This window comes from Cetorhinus maximus, chromosome 21, assembly GCF_964194155.1.
Source record: "Cetorhinus maximus chromosome 21, sCetMax3.hap1.1, whole genome shotgun sequence".
NCBI lineage: Eukaryota > Metazoa > Chordata > Chondrichthyes > Lamniformes > Cetorhinidae > Cetorhinus > Cetorhinus maximus.
This window is the reverse complement of record NC_135899.1, coordinates 90,075,805-90,094,512: the sequence shown is the minus strand read 5'-3', so window position 1 is coordinate 90,094,512 and position 18,708 is coordinate 90,075,805. Positions and strand designations below refer to the sequence as shown.

General features: G+C 42.1%; 2 protein-coding genes across 3 annotated transcripts in view; one reads left to right on the top strand and one right to left on the bottom strand.

Annotated features, from left to right (window-relative positions):
- Positions 1-18,708, bottom strand: part of LOC144696121 (CTP synthase 1) — a 116,831-nt gene that overhangs the window by 35,432 nt on the left and 62,691 nt on the right. The gene's annotated exons all lie outside the window — the stretch shown is intronic.
- LOC144695424 (schlafen-like protein 1) lies at positions 664-18,518 on the top strand. The gene is made up of 3 exons (XM_078566315.1): positions 664-1,140; positions 3,113-3,790; positions 17,416-18,518. Exons 1-3 carry the CDS (start codon positions 805-807, stop codon positions 17,599-17,601), a joined length of 1,200 nt encoding a protein of 399 aa, XP_078422441.1. The 5' UTR covers positions 664-804; the 3' UTR covers positions 17,602-18,518.

Sequence of the window (18,708 nt, the reverse complement as noted above, 5' to 3'; positions counted from 1 at the left end):
GAAGAGGACCTTGAGGCAGCTCCACAGGCCACAGGGGGTGAATCCAATGGTGAGTCAGAAGAGGAGCACGGTGATGACGTGGAGGCAGACCTCTGGATCCTTCATTGAGGTAAGGTCACCAGGGATGCCTTGATCCAATGGTCCTTTAGTTAGGCTGCCAAAGGTCTTCTTCCGCCTCATTCCGGATGTTTGAAATGACCCTGAGCTTGATAGATTTTGTCAGCCAAAAGTATTACACAATATGGGGCAAAGGTCCATATGGAGTTAGGCTGCACATCAACCAGGGTCTCATTAAATGGTAGAACAAGTTCAAGGAGCTAGATGGCTTGCTCCAGTTCCTATGTTCAATGTGGGTGGCGATGAGAATCTCTACAGAGTAAATCATGAACTTTTAGATTAGAATTTTGGATGAGCTGCAGTTTGCTAGAGGAGGGAGTTGGGAGGAAGCTCAAAGACAACTGGAGTAATTGAGTCTTGGGATGACAAAGGTATAAACAACAATGAATGGGCTGCATTAGGAGGGAGGATGAAGATGTTGCGGTAATGGAAGCTGGTGGCCTTGTCATTGAGAGGATTGGAGAATGGAAATAGTATCCACTGATTATGATATTATGTCTGACCTGTGTCCTTTGTGCGACTTCTCTTTCAGGTAGAGGATTTCTGCCCTTAATGAAGGGGACACCCCAGCAAGAAATTTTGACCTTCAAATCTTGTGGGACAATGGAAACATCAAAGACGGCAGCAAACATCTAAGGGTTTGCTCTAGCCTCAACAAAATCTGCAAAATGCTTTTTTAGTAAAGCAATGGATGATGACAATGTCAAGGCTCCTTGTTTGTCATTATTTGTGGGTAATTTAAATCCAGATTACTCCAAGGAGCTGCTGAGTTACATGCTGAAAGATTTACTTGCTGCAATCGACATTGTCCTGCAAAGACATGACATAGAAGTCTTCAAGAAGCACAAACGAGCCCATGCATTTATCCACCTGAAGACAGAGAGTGGAGTTCAAAATATCTTGAAACAACTTCAGGATCCTGCCATTTTGGATGAAAACAATATGAAAGGATTAGTAGTTAAAGGGAAAATGTTAAAAGTTGCCAAGGATATCCGTGACTTTTCAGAGTGCACCTTTGATAAGGTAAAAGGGATTTCCTGATTAATTTGCATTTGTATTCCCTTAACTCTTCTAGTGTACATTTAGAGGTACCAGGAAGGTGGGAAAGTCACTCATTTGGATTGGGAATTGATGCCAAAGGATTGTGCGAAGGGTTGGCAAATGTTTACAACCCTGTCCAATAAAGGGGAAATGGAAAGCAAGCCAGGAAATAATAAACCTTTCTGTTTTTTCTCACTGGCGTGTAAATTTCTTAGCATTGACTTTCTGATGGACATTGTTGTTTAACCATTGCCAACTCAATTATTTTACAAATGGTCACACTTAAATAATTCCACTAGAGAATCTAGGTTATGGAGTCTGTAACACCGGATGAGATTAGTTCATGCTAAAAGTTAGAAAGCACATCTTCACACAAAGGGTGGTTAAAGTGTGGAGCTCTCCCACAAGTAACAGTAGCTGCCAGCTCAATTAATAACTTGACATTGGAAATCGGTAGATTTTTAATCGCCGAGGATATTAAAGGATGTGGGGGCCAAGGCAGGTGAATGGGGTTAGCATACGATCAGCTATGATCTCTTTGAATGGCGGAACAGACTCAAAAGGCTGAATGGCTTCCTGGTCCCGAGTTCCTAAGGCATGGGGTCATCAGCACAACCAGCACAGATTACTAAAGAGTCTGCTGTACTTGGCTAACTGAATTGAATGTTATTGAGTGTGTATAAATAGCATGGACATAACCTCATTAAAACAACATACCATGGTAACTTGTCTTGCTGCCATCAGGCCTAGGCAGTAGCAAATTTGTCATCATTTCATCACTTTTGCAACTTGAAACAGTTTATTGTTCCCTAATAAAATAAAATCTCCAATCATTCTGTCCCATTTGAAAAAAATCTGTCAGTCTCCACTTAAGCTGCTATTACTTTTGCTATAAGTTGACCGATTTCAATGATAATTCTGCAGTCTGAATCTCCAGCCCTAAGTCTTTGTAGAATTAGCTAGGTGCATCAAATTTTTATGTCAGCTTTAAGTAACTCACAAGCTCTAACTGTTGGCTGTGTAAGTAATTCAAGCTTAGAGTCGTGTTGTGGCAAATGCATCTCCTCTATATTTGACACGAGGCTATTCACACAAGTCTGGACAGCACAATCCTGTTGTATGGATTTTATCTCTGCTGCACCGTGAAAGATCCCATATACATGAGCCAGGTTGTGATTTAACAAAGACTTTCTGTTGGAAAGAGTGACAAAACTTAGCAACTGACCCATCCCAAAGATAATTTTCCACTCGCCAGAGGACAAATCAATCGCAGGTTTGGCAGGAAAGGAAAGAGCCGATTAGCCGAATGTTCCTTAGGAAATAGGTGGGGTGTGAGGGGGATCTACAAAAGGTGAGAAAGCAACAGAAAATGGACAAGAAATATACAAAGATATTTTTTAATAGGTTAGGCAAGCCCTGCCAAGTACTTAAATTTGAAGAATGGATACTAACTTAACAATGATGTCACTGTATTTGTGAAGGCACAGTGCATGGTTATACCAGTTTATATTGTTGCCTGGTCTTTGACATTTTTGAACACTGGTTTGAACTGGTGAAGTCTGAAATCACATTGTACTATTAAACTGTACTTTATAAGTCACATAGACAAACTTATAGGAAGAAGCTTTAAATCCATCAGTGGTCCAGACTTATTGCGTCCAGTTGTATGGAATTAGCAAGTTCCAGTTCTAATCCAGTTTCCCTGATTACAGTAAGGCTTCTTATATTTCAATTTATTTTTCCTGGCTTTGCGTACCCATTTAACAAGTTATGGATGAAATTTATCCTGAAATTCTGCATTTATGTTTAAAGAGCAACATTAAAGAAGATTCCAATTTTATTACAAATGTAACATCCATCAACGCAGACATAGATTGGTATCTAAAACATAAAACTACACAACCTGGAAGAGTATTGGACCTGTAACTTACTTTTGCATTTTGACTATTCCCAGAACAGTTCTGCAGATACATCAAAACACGAATCCCACAGTCAGCTACAAAAGGACAAGAGGAGACCGGAACAAACACAGGATACATTAGGAAGCACGGCCGGGAAATTGAGCTACCAGGCAAACAAAGTCATTGACCATTCATCAACTCCCCTGAGTGGCACAAAATCAGACAGCGCTATCATCGGTGGGGAGATTGCTGGACAGGAACGTTTGTTTTATGGGGCATTGATGGGGAGTGAAACGAGGAATGTTGAATTCAAGCGAGGTGGAGGAGAGTACCTGAATATGGCTTTGAAGAACCACGTTAGGAAATATGTCTGTGCGTTTCTGAACAGTGAAGGGGGGAGTCTGTTTGTGGGTGTGAATGATGATGGCACCGTGTGCGGAGTGGAATGTAATCACAAAGACGAAGATCGGGTTAGACTTCTGATAGATTCAATTGTGAAAGGGTTTAAACCACCACTCTTCCCAAATTCCTACTCTATCAGCTTCCTTCCAGTCATCAAGGATGGGGACACTGGTTTGTTTTTGAAGGTTGTGAGGTTGACTGTGCATCCGCCCAAGAAAAATTGTGATATTTTACTGTATGAAACTGACCAGGGAGAAGTGTACATTCGCAGAGATGGCAGTATCCAAGGACCACTATCAGGAAGTTCCATTCAGGAATGGTGCAGACAGGTAATACACAAGTTTCAATGAGGCATTAGAGGGGCATTTCACTCTCACATTGCCAATCTATTTTGGGTTTAACCATGTAAACTTTAAAAAAAATACTTATTCCTCCTAACAATTGTCTGAGTCGAGAACGGACGCTGGTTTGAAAAGTCTGCCGAAAAATGGTAGTCTGAATGTGAGAGAGGACATGTATTTCCACAGTTTTGCTTCTCATGCTTGGTGCATAAATATGCAGACATTTTAGTTTGGAATTTTTGGATTCCACAACTTGGAATTTTTTTCCACCCAAGGCTGATTTATGTTTACTACCTTGTCCTGTTCAATCTCCTTCAACTATCCAACTCCCAATGTATCTTAAGTGTACCTTTCCTTTGCTTTACCTTCTCCCCTGTATTCGGGATGCTGGGGACTGGATGTGATATGACGCGGCAGATGATGTGTGCCAGGCAGATCAAATCCATGAGGGAAACATTGATTGCGCTATCACAACAGTTTTGCAATTTTTGGACAGTGGAATTGCAAATGACCTTTCTCCAGCTCCAGTTTCTGTAGACAGCAGGCTTATGAACAAACACTGGAGGCTTCATTAAGGCTATTTCACACACTTCTGTTAGATCTCACAATGCCTTCCCCTGACACACAGCCTCATTCTCCTTTATAAATGTTTTTCCCTCTGTAGTAAGTAAATTCTATTGTTTCCGTACATCTTTGGAGTTTTACCTTTCTCATAATATAAATTTTTTCATGTTGCCAATATTCTCATTAACCTCTTTGAAATTTCAACGCCCCTTCATCCATCTAAAAATGCAGATTCCTGTCACACCTTACATACTAAGACTCCAGCCGTGTTTACCAACTTAGCATTTCACCTTACTTCTTTCCATGACTTCAGCTTGCAGTCTGCTTGGCTACAAAATGTAAGTAAATCACACCCAGACAACCAAACACAACCCCCCCCAATAAACCTACTTTACAATAAACCAGAAAAATATTATGAAAAGTTATTAAACTTTCGTGACAGACATGTGCCAGGTTTGGGGATTTTATGGATTTTGGGTCCTAGGCCTAGCATGGACTTATAATACATCAAGAAAGAAAAATAAAGAATAAAAGGGTTTTATTCAAATTACTATCCAGGGCGCGAGCTTCGAATGTTGCCGGTTTTTGGGTTCTTTCGGGTTTTGGGACACCGGATAAGGGGTCCAGTACCTGCATATTCACTTAAATCTCCCTCAGTTCCTCCAGTTAAGCTCCTGTTGCAGATAATCGAATTTGGCGTTAAGTCGCGGCCTTATCTTATCCTCCCAGGTGAATGTAAAAGATTCCACTGCATTATTCAAAGAACAGGGGAGCTCTCCCAATGTCCTGTTCAACATTTATCTCAAAACCAGCTCCTGAAAGGGCAGGGGCGGCTGGAGTCACTGCGCAGTGAGATGAGAGTTTCCTGGATTGTATGTTCCAGGAGGTGGTCATCCCATGGGCTGTGAGGGGTCAGGACAGTAGACAAGCGGCCAACCTGAAGAGGCAGCAAGTGCAAGAGTCTTCAGGGTGTATGCAACTCTCAAACTGGTACACAGTATTGGAGACTGAAGACACATTGAAGGAGTGTAGTGCTGACCATGGCACCAATGGGCAAGGGATTGTACAAGGGAGAACAGCAAAGAGAAGAAATGCAGTCGTTATAGGAGATTCCATAATTAGAGGAACAGAGGGGTATTTATGTAACTGTTAACGTGAGTTCTGCCAGGATAAAGGACATCATGGAAAGGATGCGGAACACTGCAGGGGGACGAGAGTGAGCTGGAAGTTGTACACGTCAGTGCCATGGACATCGAGACAGCAGGTATTGAGGTCCTATGGTCAGATTTTCAAAAGCTAGGGAAGAGATTAGAAAGTAGATTCTCAAAGGTAGTAACCTCTGGAATACTCCCAGTGCCACGTGTGAATGACAGTAGATATAGGAAGACAGGGAGGATTGATACATGGCTTGAAGCATAGTGTAGCATGGAGGGCTTCAGGTTCTTGGATCAGTTCTGGGGTAGGAGGCATCAATTGAAAAGAAATGGGTTGCCCTTCAATTGCACTGGGATCAATATGCTCATGGCAAGGTTCATTACTTTGGTTGGGGAGGGTTTAAACTAAATTGGCAGGGAGATGGGGACCAACATATAGAAGTGGAAAAGAGAAATAAGGTGCAAAAAGGAGTGAGAGTTTTGGATAATACTAGAGAAGGAATCAGTTTCATATTAGAAAGGAGCAGATCTAAGAAGGACTGAGGAACACAAAGACAGGTTTAGAATCCATGTGTGTAAACACACAAAGTGTGGTGAATAAGGTTAGTGAGCTACAAGCACAAATAGCCATGTGGGATTATGGTTGTGGCAGTACTGGAAACATGGCTTAATATGGTGAGGACTGGGTGCTTAATATTCAAGGATACAAAGTATTTTGAAAAGATAGGGAAGAAATAAAAGGAGATGGTGTGACAATACTTATTATGGAAGGCACTGAAATGTTGGAAAAAGGATGTCCTGGAGATGATAAAAGACGGAATCCATTTGATTAGAGTTGGGAAGCAAACAGGAATGATCACTCCACTGAGGGTGTTCTTTACATCTCCAAATAGTGAGAGAGAGAGAAATATGAGAGTAAATCAGCAGGCAAATCAGTGATGCACAAGATGATATTGGTGATATTGGGGGATTTTAATTACCCAAATATCAATTAGGATAGTATTGAAGTAAAGGGTAAGGAGGGGGAGGAGTTTCTGAAATGTGTTCAGGAGAACTTCCTTGACCAATGTGCTCTCAGCCCAAAAAAGGATGAAGGCATTGGCGGATCTGGTGCTGGGGAATGAGGCAGGCCAAGTGAACCAAATGCCCCCTGTGGGGGAACATTTGGATAAGAGTGATCAATTTATCATGAGGTTTAAATTAACAATGGAGAAGGGCAAGGAACAACAATTTAGAACTTCTAAATTGGAAGAGGGCTAACGTCGATGGGATAAAAAGATATCCAGGCAGGGTAAAACGAAACCAAAGATTGACAGGAAAATCTGTGATGGAACAATGGATGACTTTTAAGGAAGTGATATTTCAGGTATAGACTAGGTACATTCCAACAAGGACAAAAGGCAGAGGAACCAAAGCCACTGGATGACAAGGAAGATAGAGAGTATGCTGAAACAAAAAAAGGTATGATGTACTTCAGCTGAAATCTTCAATCAGTTGAGAAGGGAAGTGAAGAGGAAAGTATGACTGACAAAGAGAATGTGAGAACAGAACAGATTTTAACATAAAACGGAACCCAAAAATCATCTGGCAGGCAAATAAATAGTAAATAAGTAGTAAGAATTGGCCGGACAGGGTCTGTTAGGGACAAAGAGAATGATATAAGATTAAAGGCACTGGGCAAGGCAGAATACTTAATGAGTGCTTTGTACTGGTATTTACTATGGCCTGAATTTTTCAGTCGGTGGGTGGGGGCAGATGAGGTCGGGCGAGTGTCCCGGCGTCATCGCGCTGTCTCGCAATGTTTCGGAGTTGGCTGCACGCCCGCCGATAACTGATAGGCCTATTAAGGCCACTAACGAATTAATTAATGTAATTGTTTATGCTGCCCGTTCAACCTTAAGGTTGGTGGGCAGGTGAAAAAGCCAAGCGGCCTTCACGTTTTTTAGGAAACCTCATCCATGAGCGGGATGAGGTTCCCTAAAGCTTTTACCACTTACATTAAAAAAAAAATTCTGAAATATAAAAACATGTCCCACCTCATGTGACACAGTCACATGAGGAGACATATTTAATTACATTTTCAAACCATGTATTTATTTATTTCAAAAGCACTTCAATCTCCCTGAGGCAGCACCAGACTCTCCCTCCTCCCTCCGCCCGCACAGGTAGCGCTGAGTGCTACGGCTCGTGTCTTATGCTGGGCGGGCCTTCATTGGGACTGAAAAATTCAGGCTTATGTGTTTCACTCATACTGAAGATTTTAAAGAGTTTGCAGATTCACAAAGCAATGGCCATCACTCAATGCCAGCGATGAGTTGTTCCTTTACTTCAGCTTTGGTTGAAATCTTCAAGTACACAAAGTTAAAACAGAGCCCATTAAATATGACATAGTCAACAAAAAATCCAATAGGGGATTCAGAAGAAATATCTTTACCCAGAGAGTAAAGATTATGTGAAACTTGATAGTGCAGTGAGTTGATTGAATTGAGGTGAATAGTAATTGTGAGGGAGAGAGGCATAGAGGATTATGTTGAGGAAGCGTGTGAGGAGGCTCATGTGGAGCCCCCGAATTGCCTAACATACGAACATACGAATTAGGGGCAGGATTAGGCCATACGGCCCTTTGAGCCTGATCTGCCATTTGATAAAATTATGGCTGATCAGATTGTGGCCTCTACTTTCCTGTCTACCCCCTATACCCTTTGACTCCTTTGTTAATCAAGAATCTATCTAACTCAGCCTTAAAAATATTCAATGACCCTGCCTCTTCTGCTCTCTGGGGAAAAGAATTCCACAAACTAACAACCCACTGAGAGAATAAATTTCTCCTCATCTCCGTCTTAAATGGGGGACCCTTTATTTTTAAACTGTGTCCCCAAGTTCTAGTTTCTCTCACAAGGGGAAACATCCTTTCAGCATCGATCCTGTCAAGTCCCCTCAGGATTTTATATGTTTCAATAAGTTCACCTCTCATTTTTCTAAACTCCAATGGATATAGGCCCAGCCTGTCCAACCTTTCCTCATAAAATAATTCCCTCAACCTAGGAATCAGTTGAGTGAACCTTTTCTGAACTGCTTCTAATGCAATTATATCCTTTCCTAAGTAAGGAGACTAAAACTGTACACAGTACTGCAGATGTGGTCTCACAATTGTATCAAAACTTCCTTAATTTTATATTCCCTTCCCCTTGCTATAAACGACAACATTCCATTTGCCTTCCCAATCACTTGCTGCACCTGCACACTAACTTTTTGTGATTCGTGTGCCAGGACACTCAGGTCCCACTGTGCCACAGAGTTTTGCAATCCTTCTTCATTCAAATAGTATACTTGCTTTTCTATTCTTCCTGCCAAAGTGGATGAGTTCACATTTTCCCACATTATTCTCCATCAGCCAATTTTTTGCCCAATCGCTTAACCTATCTAAATCCCTTCGTAGGTTCTTTATGTCCTCCTCACAGTTCATTTTCCCTGCCTCTTTTTGTCATTAGCAAGCTTAGCAAACATACATTTGGTCCCTTCATCCAAGTCATTTATATCGATTGTAAATAGTTGAGGCCCCAGCACTGATCCCTGTGGCACTCCACTGGTCGCATCTTGCCAACCCAAAAGTGACCCGTTTATCCCTACTCGCTGCTTCCTGTTAGCTAACAAATCTTCTATCTATGATAATATGTTACCCCCTGCACCATTAGCTCTTATATGGTGTAGCAAACTTTGATATGGCACCTTGTCAAACACCACATCTACACTTTCCCCTTTATTCGTTACTTGTCACATCCTCAAAAAAAAACTCTAATAAATTATTCAAACATGATTTCCCTTTCACAAAACCATGTTGATTCTACTTAATTACATTAAGATGTTCTAAGTGCCTTTGATAATAGATTCTTGCATTTTCCTTGTGAGAAATGTTACACTAACTGGCCTGTAGTTACCATGCTTGCTGTTTCCCTCTCTTGAATAGACAAGTCGCATTTGCTATTTTCTAATCATTGGGATCTTTCCGGAATTAAGGGGTTTTTGGAAAATTACAACGAATGCATCTGCTATCTCTGCCGCCACTTCTTTTAGTTCACCAGGATGAAGTCCATCAGGTCCTGGTGACTTGTCAGCCTTTAGTTCCAATAGTTTTCTCAGTACCAATTCCCTTGTGATTATAATTGTTTTAAGTTCCTTCCTCCCTTCCTTTCACCTCTTGATTTACAAGTATTTCTGGGATGTTATTTGTGTCTTCTACTGTGAAGACAGATACAAAATATCTGTTCAACACTTCCACCATTTCCTTGTTTTCCATTATTAATTCCCCTGACTCTCTAAAGGACAGACACTCACTTTAGTTACTCTTTTCCTTTTTAAATGCTTGCAGACATTTTTACTCTTTGTTTTTATATTTCTAGCCAGCTTTCCCTCATTCTCTAATTTCTCCCTCTTTTTATTTTTTTAGTCATTCTTTGTTGGTTTTCACATTCTGTCCAATCTTCAGACCTACCACTAATCTTCGCAGAATTGTATGTTTTTCCTTTCAATTTGATACTACCTTTAACTTCCTTAGTTAGCCACAGATGGTGCATTTGTCTCCTGGAGTTTTCTTTCTCACTGGAATGTATCTAGGCTGAACATTATGAAATATCTCCTCAAATTTCTGCCACTGCATTTCTACTGATCTGCCCCTTAACCTAGTTTCTCAGTTCACTTTAGCAAGCTCCTTCTTCATACCCTTGTAATTAATTGCCTTTAAGTTTAAAACACTAGTCTTAGATGTACTCTTCTCTCCCTCAAACTGAATGCGAAATTCTATCATATTATGATCAGTGCTACCTACAGTCTTCTTTTCTATGAAGTTATTAATTAATTCTGTCTCATTGCACATAACCAGGTCAAGAACAGCCAGCTCTCTGGTTGGCTCTAGAACGTGTTACTCTTAAGAAATTATCCCAAAAACATTCTACAAACTCATCTTCCAGGTTACTTTGCTGAACTGATTCGTCCAACCTATGTGTAGACTAAAATTACCCATGATAATTGCAGTGCCTTTCTTAAAAGTCCCCATTATTTCTTACTGTATACCCCATCCCAAAGCGTCATCACTGTTAGGAGGCCTATGAACTATAGTCACAATTGACTTCTTCCCTTAGCTTGTTTTTGTCTCTAACCAAACTGATTCTACATCTAACAGCATCTATGGAGAGAGAAACAGTTAACGGGCAGCATTTTCCCCCCATCGGGGGGGTTGTGCAGGAACGAGTGCGAGCGGGTGGGTTCCTGCTCGGCGCCCCCAGTTGGGGGGCGCGGCGCCATTTTACGTGGGGGGCCAACTAAGGCCCACCCAGCGTGATGTCTGCCCTGAAGTGCTGTGCACTCTCTGTGCGGGCGGGGGGGTATGTTAGAGTTTCGCATTCAGTTTGAGGGAGAGAAGAGTACATCTAAGACTAGTGTTTTAAACTTAATGGCATGCGCAGAAGAGCCCTCAGATCTCCCTGAGGCAACGTGCTGCTTCGGGGAGATCATTTCACATTTAAAAACTGTGGTGAACGGAGAAGAAAAAAGTTATTGACATGTCCCCTCAGGTGACACTGTTACATGAGCAGGGACATGTCAATTACTTAAATGGTAAAACTTAATGTACATTTTTAAAACCCTCATGAAACCTCATCCCACCTGTGGATGAGGTTTCATGTTTTTTTGGAAGTCCGCCTGGGCTCCTGGCCTGTCCGCCAACCGTAAGGTTAGACGGGCAGCCCTGACAACGACCTCAATTAGGTAATTAACAGGCCTTAACATTCTAACAAAGGCATTCGGATACAAAGATTTTGGTTCTGTCATTTTCCTATTTTTGCAAACTCTGGTCTGATCTGCTGTCGCACTCTTAAGTTTGTATGCTCAGTCCCTTCCTGCCATGCTCTGTCGTCACCCTTATTATCATTGCCCTTATTGCTACCTTGCTCTCTTTCCTTGTCCTTTTCCTTTAATTTACATCTTCATTTATGTGATCCCTCACCCTCACTATTTAGTTTAAAGCCCCCTCTAATGCCCCAGTTATATCACTCGCCAGAACACTGGGTCCCAGCCTGGTTTAGGTGGAGATCATCCCACTTTCCCCAGTACTGGTGCCTTTGCCCCATGAATCGAAACCCATTTCTCATACACCAATTTTTGAGCCATGCATTTAACTCTCTAATCTGATTTACCCTATGCCAGTTTGCCAAGGTTATAGCAGGGCACTTAGAAAATCTTAATGTAATTAAGTAGAGTCAACATGGTATTGTGAAAGGGAAATCATGTCTGAATAATTTTTTAGAGTTTTTTTGAGGACGTGACAAGTAATGAATAAAGGGGAAAGTGTAGATGTGGTGTTTGACAAGGTGGCTCAGGTAATAATGCAGAGAGTATTATAAAACCATAAGATGTAGGAGCAGAAGTAGGCCATTCGGCCCATCGAGTCTGCTCCGCCATTCAATGAGATCATAGATCTGTTAATCCTCAATTCCACTTTCCTGCCTTTCCCCCATAACCTTTGATTCCCTTACTGATAAAAAATCTGTCCACCTCAGCCTTGAACATACTTAATGACCCAACCTCTGCAGCCCTCTGCGGTAAAAAATTCCACAGATTGACTACCCTCTGAGAGAAGAAATTCCTCTTCATCTTTGTTTTAAATGGGTGCCCCCTTAATCTGAGATTATGCCCTCTGGTCCTAGACTGTCCCACAAGGGGAAACAACCTCTCAGCATCTACCCTGTCAAACCCCCTAAGAATCTTATATGTTTCAATAAGGGCGCCTCTCATTCTTCTAAACTCCAATGAGTACAGGCCCAACCAACTCTACCTCTCCTCATAAGAAAATCCCTCCATCACCGGGATCAATCTAATGAACCTTCTCTGGACTGCCTCCATTGCCAGCATATCTTTCCTTAGATAAGGGAACCAAAACTGTTCACAGTATTCTAGGTATGGCCTAACTAGTGCCCAGTATAGCTTTAGCAAGACTTCCCTATTTTTATTCTCCATTCCCTTTGAAATAAAGGCAAATATTCCATTTGCCTTACCTATTACCTGCTGAACTTGTATGCTAGCTTTTTGTGATTCATGCACAAGGACTCCCAAATCCCTCTGTGCTGCAGCTTTCTGCAGTCTTTCTCCATTTAATTAATATTCAGCTCCTCTATTCTTCCTGCCAAAGTGCACATAACCTCACATTTTCCCACATTATATTCCATCTGCCAAATTTTTGCCCACTCACTTAACCTGTCTATATCCCTCTGTAGACTCTTTGTGTCATCCTCATCAATTACCTTCCCACTTATTTTTATGTCATCCGCAAACTTGGCAGTAGTACATTCATTTTCCCTCATCGAAGTCATTAATATATATTCTAAATAATTGTGGTCCCAGTACTGATCCCTGTGGCACTCCACTAGTTACAGGTTGCCATCCTGAAAATGTTCCCCTGTATCCAAACTCTCTGTCTTCTATTAGTTGGCCAGCCCTCTATCCATGCTAGTATACTACCCCCAACACCAAGGGCTCTTATTTTATTAAGTAGCCTTATGTGTGGTACCTTATTGAACGCCTTTTGGAAATCAAAATATATTACATCTACTGGTTTCCCTTTACCTATCCTGCTTGTTACCACCTCAAAGAATTCTAATAAATTTGTGAGGCATAATTTCCCCTTCATGAAGCCATGTTGATTTGCTTGATTATTTATGCATTTCTAAATGCTCAGCTATTACATCCTTTATAATAGACTCTAATATTTTCCCAGTGACAGATGTTAAGCTAACTGGCCTATAGTTAACTGTTTTTTGTCTCCCTTTTTGAATAAGGGTGTTATGTTGGTAGTTTTCCAACCCTCTGGGACTTTTCCCGAATCTAAGGATTCTTGGAGGATTACTACCAGTGCATCTACTATCTCTGCAGCTATTTCCTTTAATATCATCAGATGCAACCCATCAGGTCCAGGGGACTTATCGCCTTTAGCCCCATTAGTTTCCCTAGTGCTTTTTCTATAGTGATAATTGTCTTTATTTCCTCCCCCCGTTTTGCCCCATGATTATTTAGTATTTTTGAAATGCTATTAGTATCTTTTACTGTGAAAACTGATGCAAAGTATTTATTCAGTTCCTCTGCCATTTCCTGGTTTCCCATTATTATTTTCCCAGCCTCATTCTCTAAGGGGCCTATGTTCACTTTGGCCTCTCTCTTCCTTTTTATATATTTAAAGAAGCTCTTACTGTCCGTTTTTATATTACTTGCTAGTTTACCCTCAAAGTTCATTTTCTCCCTCTTTATTATTTTTTCTGTCATCTTCTGTTGGTTTTTGAAACTTTCCCAATCCTCTGGCTTCCCACTAATCTTTGCCACATTGTATGTGTTTTCTTTCACTTTGATACTATCCATAACTTCCTTGGTTAACCATAGTTGGTTTATCCCTTTCCTACAATCCTTCTTCCTCACTGGGATATATCTTTATCATGAGTCATGAACTATTTTCTTAAATGTCTGCCATTGTTCACCAACCGTCTTTTCTGTTAAACTCCTTTCCCAGTCCACTCCAGCCAACTCTGCCCTCATTTCTTTGTAATTACCCTTCTTTAAGTTTAGCACAGTTGGCTCTGAACTAAGTTTCTCACTCTCAAACTGAATGCTGAATTCCACCATGTTATGGTCACTGTTTCCCAGGGGATCTTTTACTCTGAGATCATTTATTAAACATGCCTCATTACACATTACCAGATGCAAAATAGGCCTGATCCCTGGTTGGATCCACAACATATTGTTCTAGGAAACAGTCCCGAATCCACTTTGTGAATTCTTGCTCATGTCTACCTCTGCCAATTTGATTTTCCCAATCTGCATGAAGATCAAAATCACCCATGATTAATATGCTGCCTTTTTTACATGCCCTCATTATCTCCTGATTTATTGTCTGTCTTACAGCATAGCTACTGTCAGGGGGGCCTATAGACTACCAGTGTCTGCTTCCCCTTGTTATTTCTTACCTCCACCCATATGGATTCTACATCTTCTGATCCAAGATCATTTCTTGCTATCGTATTTATTCCATCTCGTACTAACAAAGCTACCCCACCACCCTTTTCTTCCTGCCTGTCCTTTCGAAAAGTCACATACCCTGGAATATTTAGTTCCCAGCTTTGATCTCCTTGTAACCATGTTTCCGTAATGGCTGTAAGATCATACCGATTAACCTTGATTTGTGGCATTAGTTCATTTATTTTGTTCTGAATGCCACGTGTATTTAAATAAAGAGCCATTAATTTTGCCTTTTTACCATTTTTTCCCTCTTTGACCCCATTTGCTGCTTTTTTTTAATGTTTGTACATTCTGTCCCTTCCTGTCACACTCTGGGTATCAATACCTAAATAGCTGCCCTGCAAGGCTGCCATATCCTTTTGCTTTGTAAGACTACTTACTCCCTCTCCAGAACCCTCCCCTAACCTCTATTTAGTTTAAAGCCCTCTCTCCAGCCCTAATTACTCAATTCACCTGGACTCTGGTCCCAACACGGTTCAAGTGAAACACATCCCACTGGAACAGCTCCCTTCTACCCAGTACTGATGCCAGTGGCCCATGAACTGAAACCCATTCCTCCCACACCAATCTTTGAGCCACACATTTAACTCCTTGACTTTATTTACCCTATGCCAGTTTGCCCGTGGTTCAGGCAGTAATCCCGAGATTATTACCTTGGAGGTTCTGTTTTTTAATTTAGCTCCTAACTGTTCAAATTCTTTCAGCAGAACCTCCTTTCTAGTCCTATCAATGTCGTCGGTAACAACGTGGATGTTGACAACTGGATCCCTCCCCTCCTGCTCCAAATTCCTTTCCAGCCCTGAGGAGATGTCCTTAACCCTGGCACCAGGCAGGCAACACAGCCTTCGGGACTCACACTGCGGATAACAGTATCTATCCCCCTAACTATACTGTCCCCTACCACTACTACATTCCTATTTCCACCCCCCGCTTGAATGGCTCCCTGTACCACGGTGCCGTGGTCAGTTCGCTCATCCTCCCTGCAGTCCCCAGTCTCGTCCACGCAGCTTGCAAGAACCTCATAACTGCTGGACAATTGCAGGGGCTGAGGCTCCTTGAACGCTACCCCTGAGTCCCCATACCTGCCTCACCTGTAGTCACACCCTCCTGTCCCTGATCACAGACCAAATTCAAATGATCTAACCTGTGCGGTGTGACTGCCTCCTAGAGCAAAGTGTCAAGGTAACTTTCCCCCTCCCTGATGTGGCTCAATGCCTGCACCTCAAACTCCAGCTCCTTAACTCAGATCCGAAGTTCCTTGAGCTGCAAACACTTACTACAGATGTGTTTGCTCTGGGTCACCTTGGTATCCAGCAGCCCCCACATGCTGCAGCAGCAACACATCGACCATCCTGCCATCGCTTTCTTATTTTATTTAATTTATTAATTACTTTAGTATCCCTGCTCTTTACACTTAATTGAAATTAATTATTTATACGCGTATCGATCTGAAACTTAAGCTATTTTTACGAAATAGAAAATAAAACTAGAGATCTAAACACTACCTATAGACCTTAATTTTAATCTAAAGACTAGAAATACTAACCAATCCAACTCACCAATCAGCTGCTCTCCACGCTCTTTTTAAATGAAGTCTCCCACTCTCTGTTTTAAATGATGTCCACATGCTCACCCTGCTCTCTGTTTCAAATAAAATCTACACACTCACCCACTCTCTGTCTTAAATAAAATCCACATGCTCACTTATTCTCTGTTTTAAATGAAGTCCACACGCTTACCCCACTCTCGGTTTTAAAATTATCTTTATATTTCATATTTTTAAATTATCTTTGACGTTCTTCTTTTTAATTGAGCCCCGAATGCTAATGCTCCTTATGCAGAACCTTTTTCTTAGTCTTATCCATGTTGTTGGTATGTATATGGACCACACCAACTGGATCCTCCCCTTTCCACTGCAAGTTCCTCTCCACCCCTGAGCAGATGTCCTGAACCCTGGTACTGGGCAGGCAACACAGCCTTCTGGACTGTCACTCTCAGGTACAGAGAACTGTGTCTATCCCCTGACTGAACTGTCCCCTACTGCCACTATATTTATATTTACTTCTCCTGCTTGAATGGCTTCCTGTACCACAGTGCCATGGTCAGTTCGCTTCTCTGACCTGCAGCCCTGCTCTCATCCATACAAGCTGCAAGAACCTCAAACCAGTTGGACAAGTGCAGGGGCTGAGGCTTCTTCATTGCTACCTTCTGAGTACCCATACCTGTCTCACTCGTAGTCACACCCTCCTGTCCCTAGCCATGGACCAAATCAACCGACCCTAGCCTAAGGGGTGTTACTGCCTTCTGGAAACAAGTGTCTAGGTAAATTTCCCCTCTCTGATGTATCTCAGTGTCTTTAACTTGGCCTCCAGCTCACTGACTCTGAGCCAAAGCTGCTTGAGCTGCAGTTGCCGTGGGTTACACTGGTGTCCACAAATACCCACATTCTGCAGCTGCAACACATCACCTGCCTGGCCATTCATATTGCCTTTTAATTAACTACTTAATTATTTCTTTTCTTTTTTAGAAAAATGAATGCTTCTAGTCTTGTTTGTGCTTATTTTCTTATTATGTCAATAAGCGTTCTACTTATACTGATTGAAATTTGCTAGTTTTGATAAGATGTACAGGAAATTCACCAGCCAATCGCCTAACTGCTTCCCTGTCATGTCACGCCTCTATTTTTGTTTCTGAATGCGGGACCTGACAGGCGACTGCATTCCTGCCCTGTTCCTCTGACTTCTCACCCTCACTCGCTGGTTTACTCTGCTCCTGTTCCTGTGTACGTTTTTATGCAATTCTACGCAAAGTTATATTTCTTTCTCGTTTTCTCCCAAGAAATGGACAACAGAAATAAAGAAGCTGCAGGATACAATCGACAGCTTAGTTAAGGAGGAACTTCGTTTGCAGGAAGAACTTCGCCGGCAGCAGCAATCCATCCTGGAACTGCAGCAGCTGCAGCAAGAGCTACAAACCATGAATTCTGGCAAGGTTGTCATGTCCAATCTTTGCTGTGTTATCTAACAACACGGGACATCAGGCCAGCCCAGAGGAGGACAGCCACGAATTCTGATTGAAAATCTTAGTAGTCACCAGGGGGAAAGGGCCATAAAGCAAGCAGCTCAGAATTGACACTTTAATAAAAACTCCGCCGCAGACCTGAAATTCTCAATGGGCCTCAAAGGATTCATGTAGTGCTCCAGATTCCAGTCTGAATTGTATCCAGCTTTGTTATTATTGATAACGGGGGTTGAGAGTCCAAGTGTGCTGTGATCAAGACTTTAGTTTCCTACCCACCCCACCCCGATTATGCACCAGTAACTGGTACAACTGTGGCTTATCTTGTTGCACCTCAGTTGGTTTAATTATTGCCCAGAATGCCAGTATTAAGAGCTATTGCTCCAGCATGCTAGAGCACGTATGAAACCCTGATTAAGTCAGCGTGTATTCTGCAGCACGCCAGCTAAATTCAGGTCTTTGGCAGCCAAAATGAAGAACAGGACCACGTTGAATTTATGATGCCTCTAACGTAGTAAAATGTCCTGAGGCACATCATAGCAGCATTAAATCAGACAAAATGTGACAGAGCCCCATAGAGATATTAATACAGGGGGCCAACAGCTTGATCCATGAAGGAGATTTTTAATGAGTGGCTTAATGGAAGAGATGGAGAGGTTAGGGAGGGAATTCTGAGCTCAGGCCTTCGAAAGCTGAAGGCACAGCTGCCAATGTTGGAACAATGGAAGCCAATGATGTGCGAGAGGGCAGAATTGGTGGAGTGCAGAGATCTTGGTTGTAGGTAGCCATAGAGATGGAAAGGGGCAAGGCCACGTAATATCAAAGACAAGGGTTGACAATTTTAAAATTGTAATGTTGCAAAACCCCTGAGCTAATGTACGTCAGTGATCAAAGGGGTGATGGGGAATGGGACTGGGTGTGAGTCAGGGGTGATGGGGAATGGGACTGGGTGTGAGTCAGGAGTGATGGAGAATGGGCCTTGGTACGAGTCAGGGGTGATGGGGAATGGGACTTGGTACGAGTCAGGGGTGATGGGGAATGGGACTTGGTGTGAGTTAGAGGCGATGGGGAATGGAACTGGGTGTGAGTTAGGAGTGATGAGGAATGGGACTG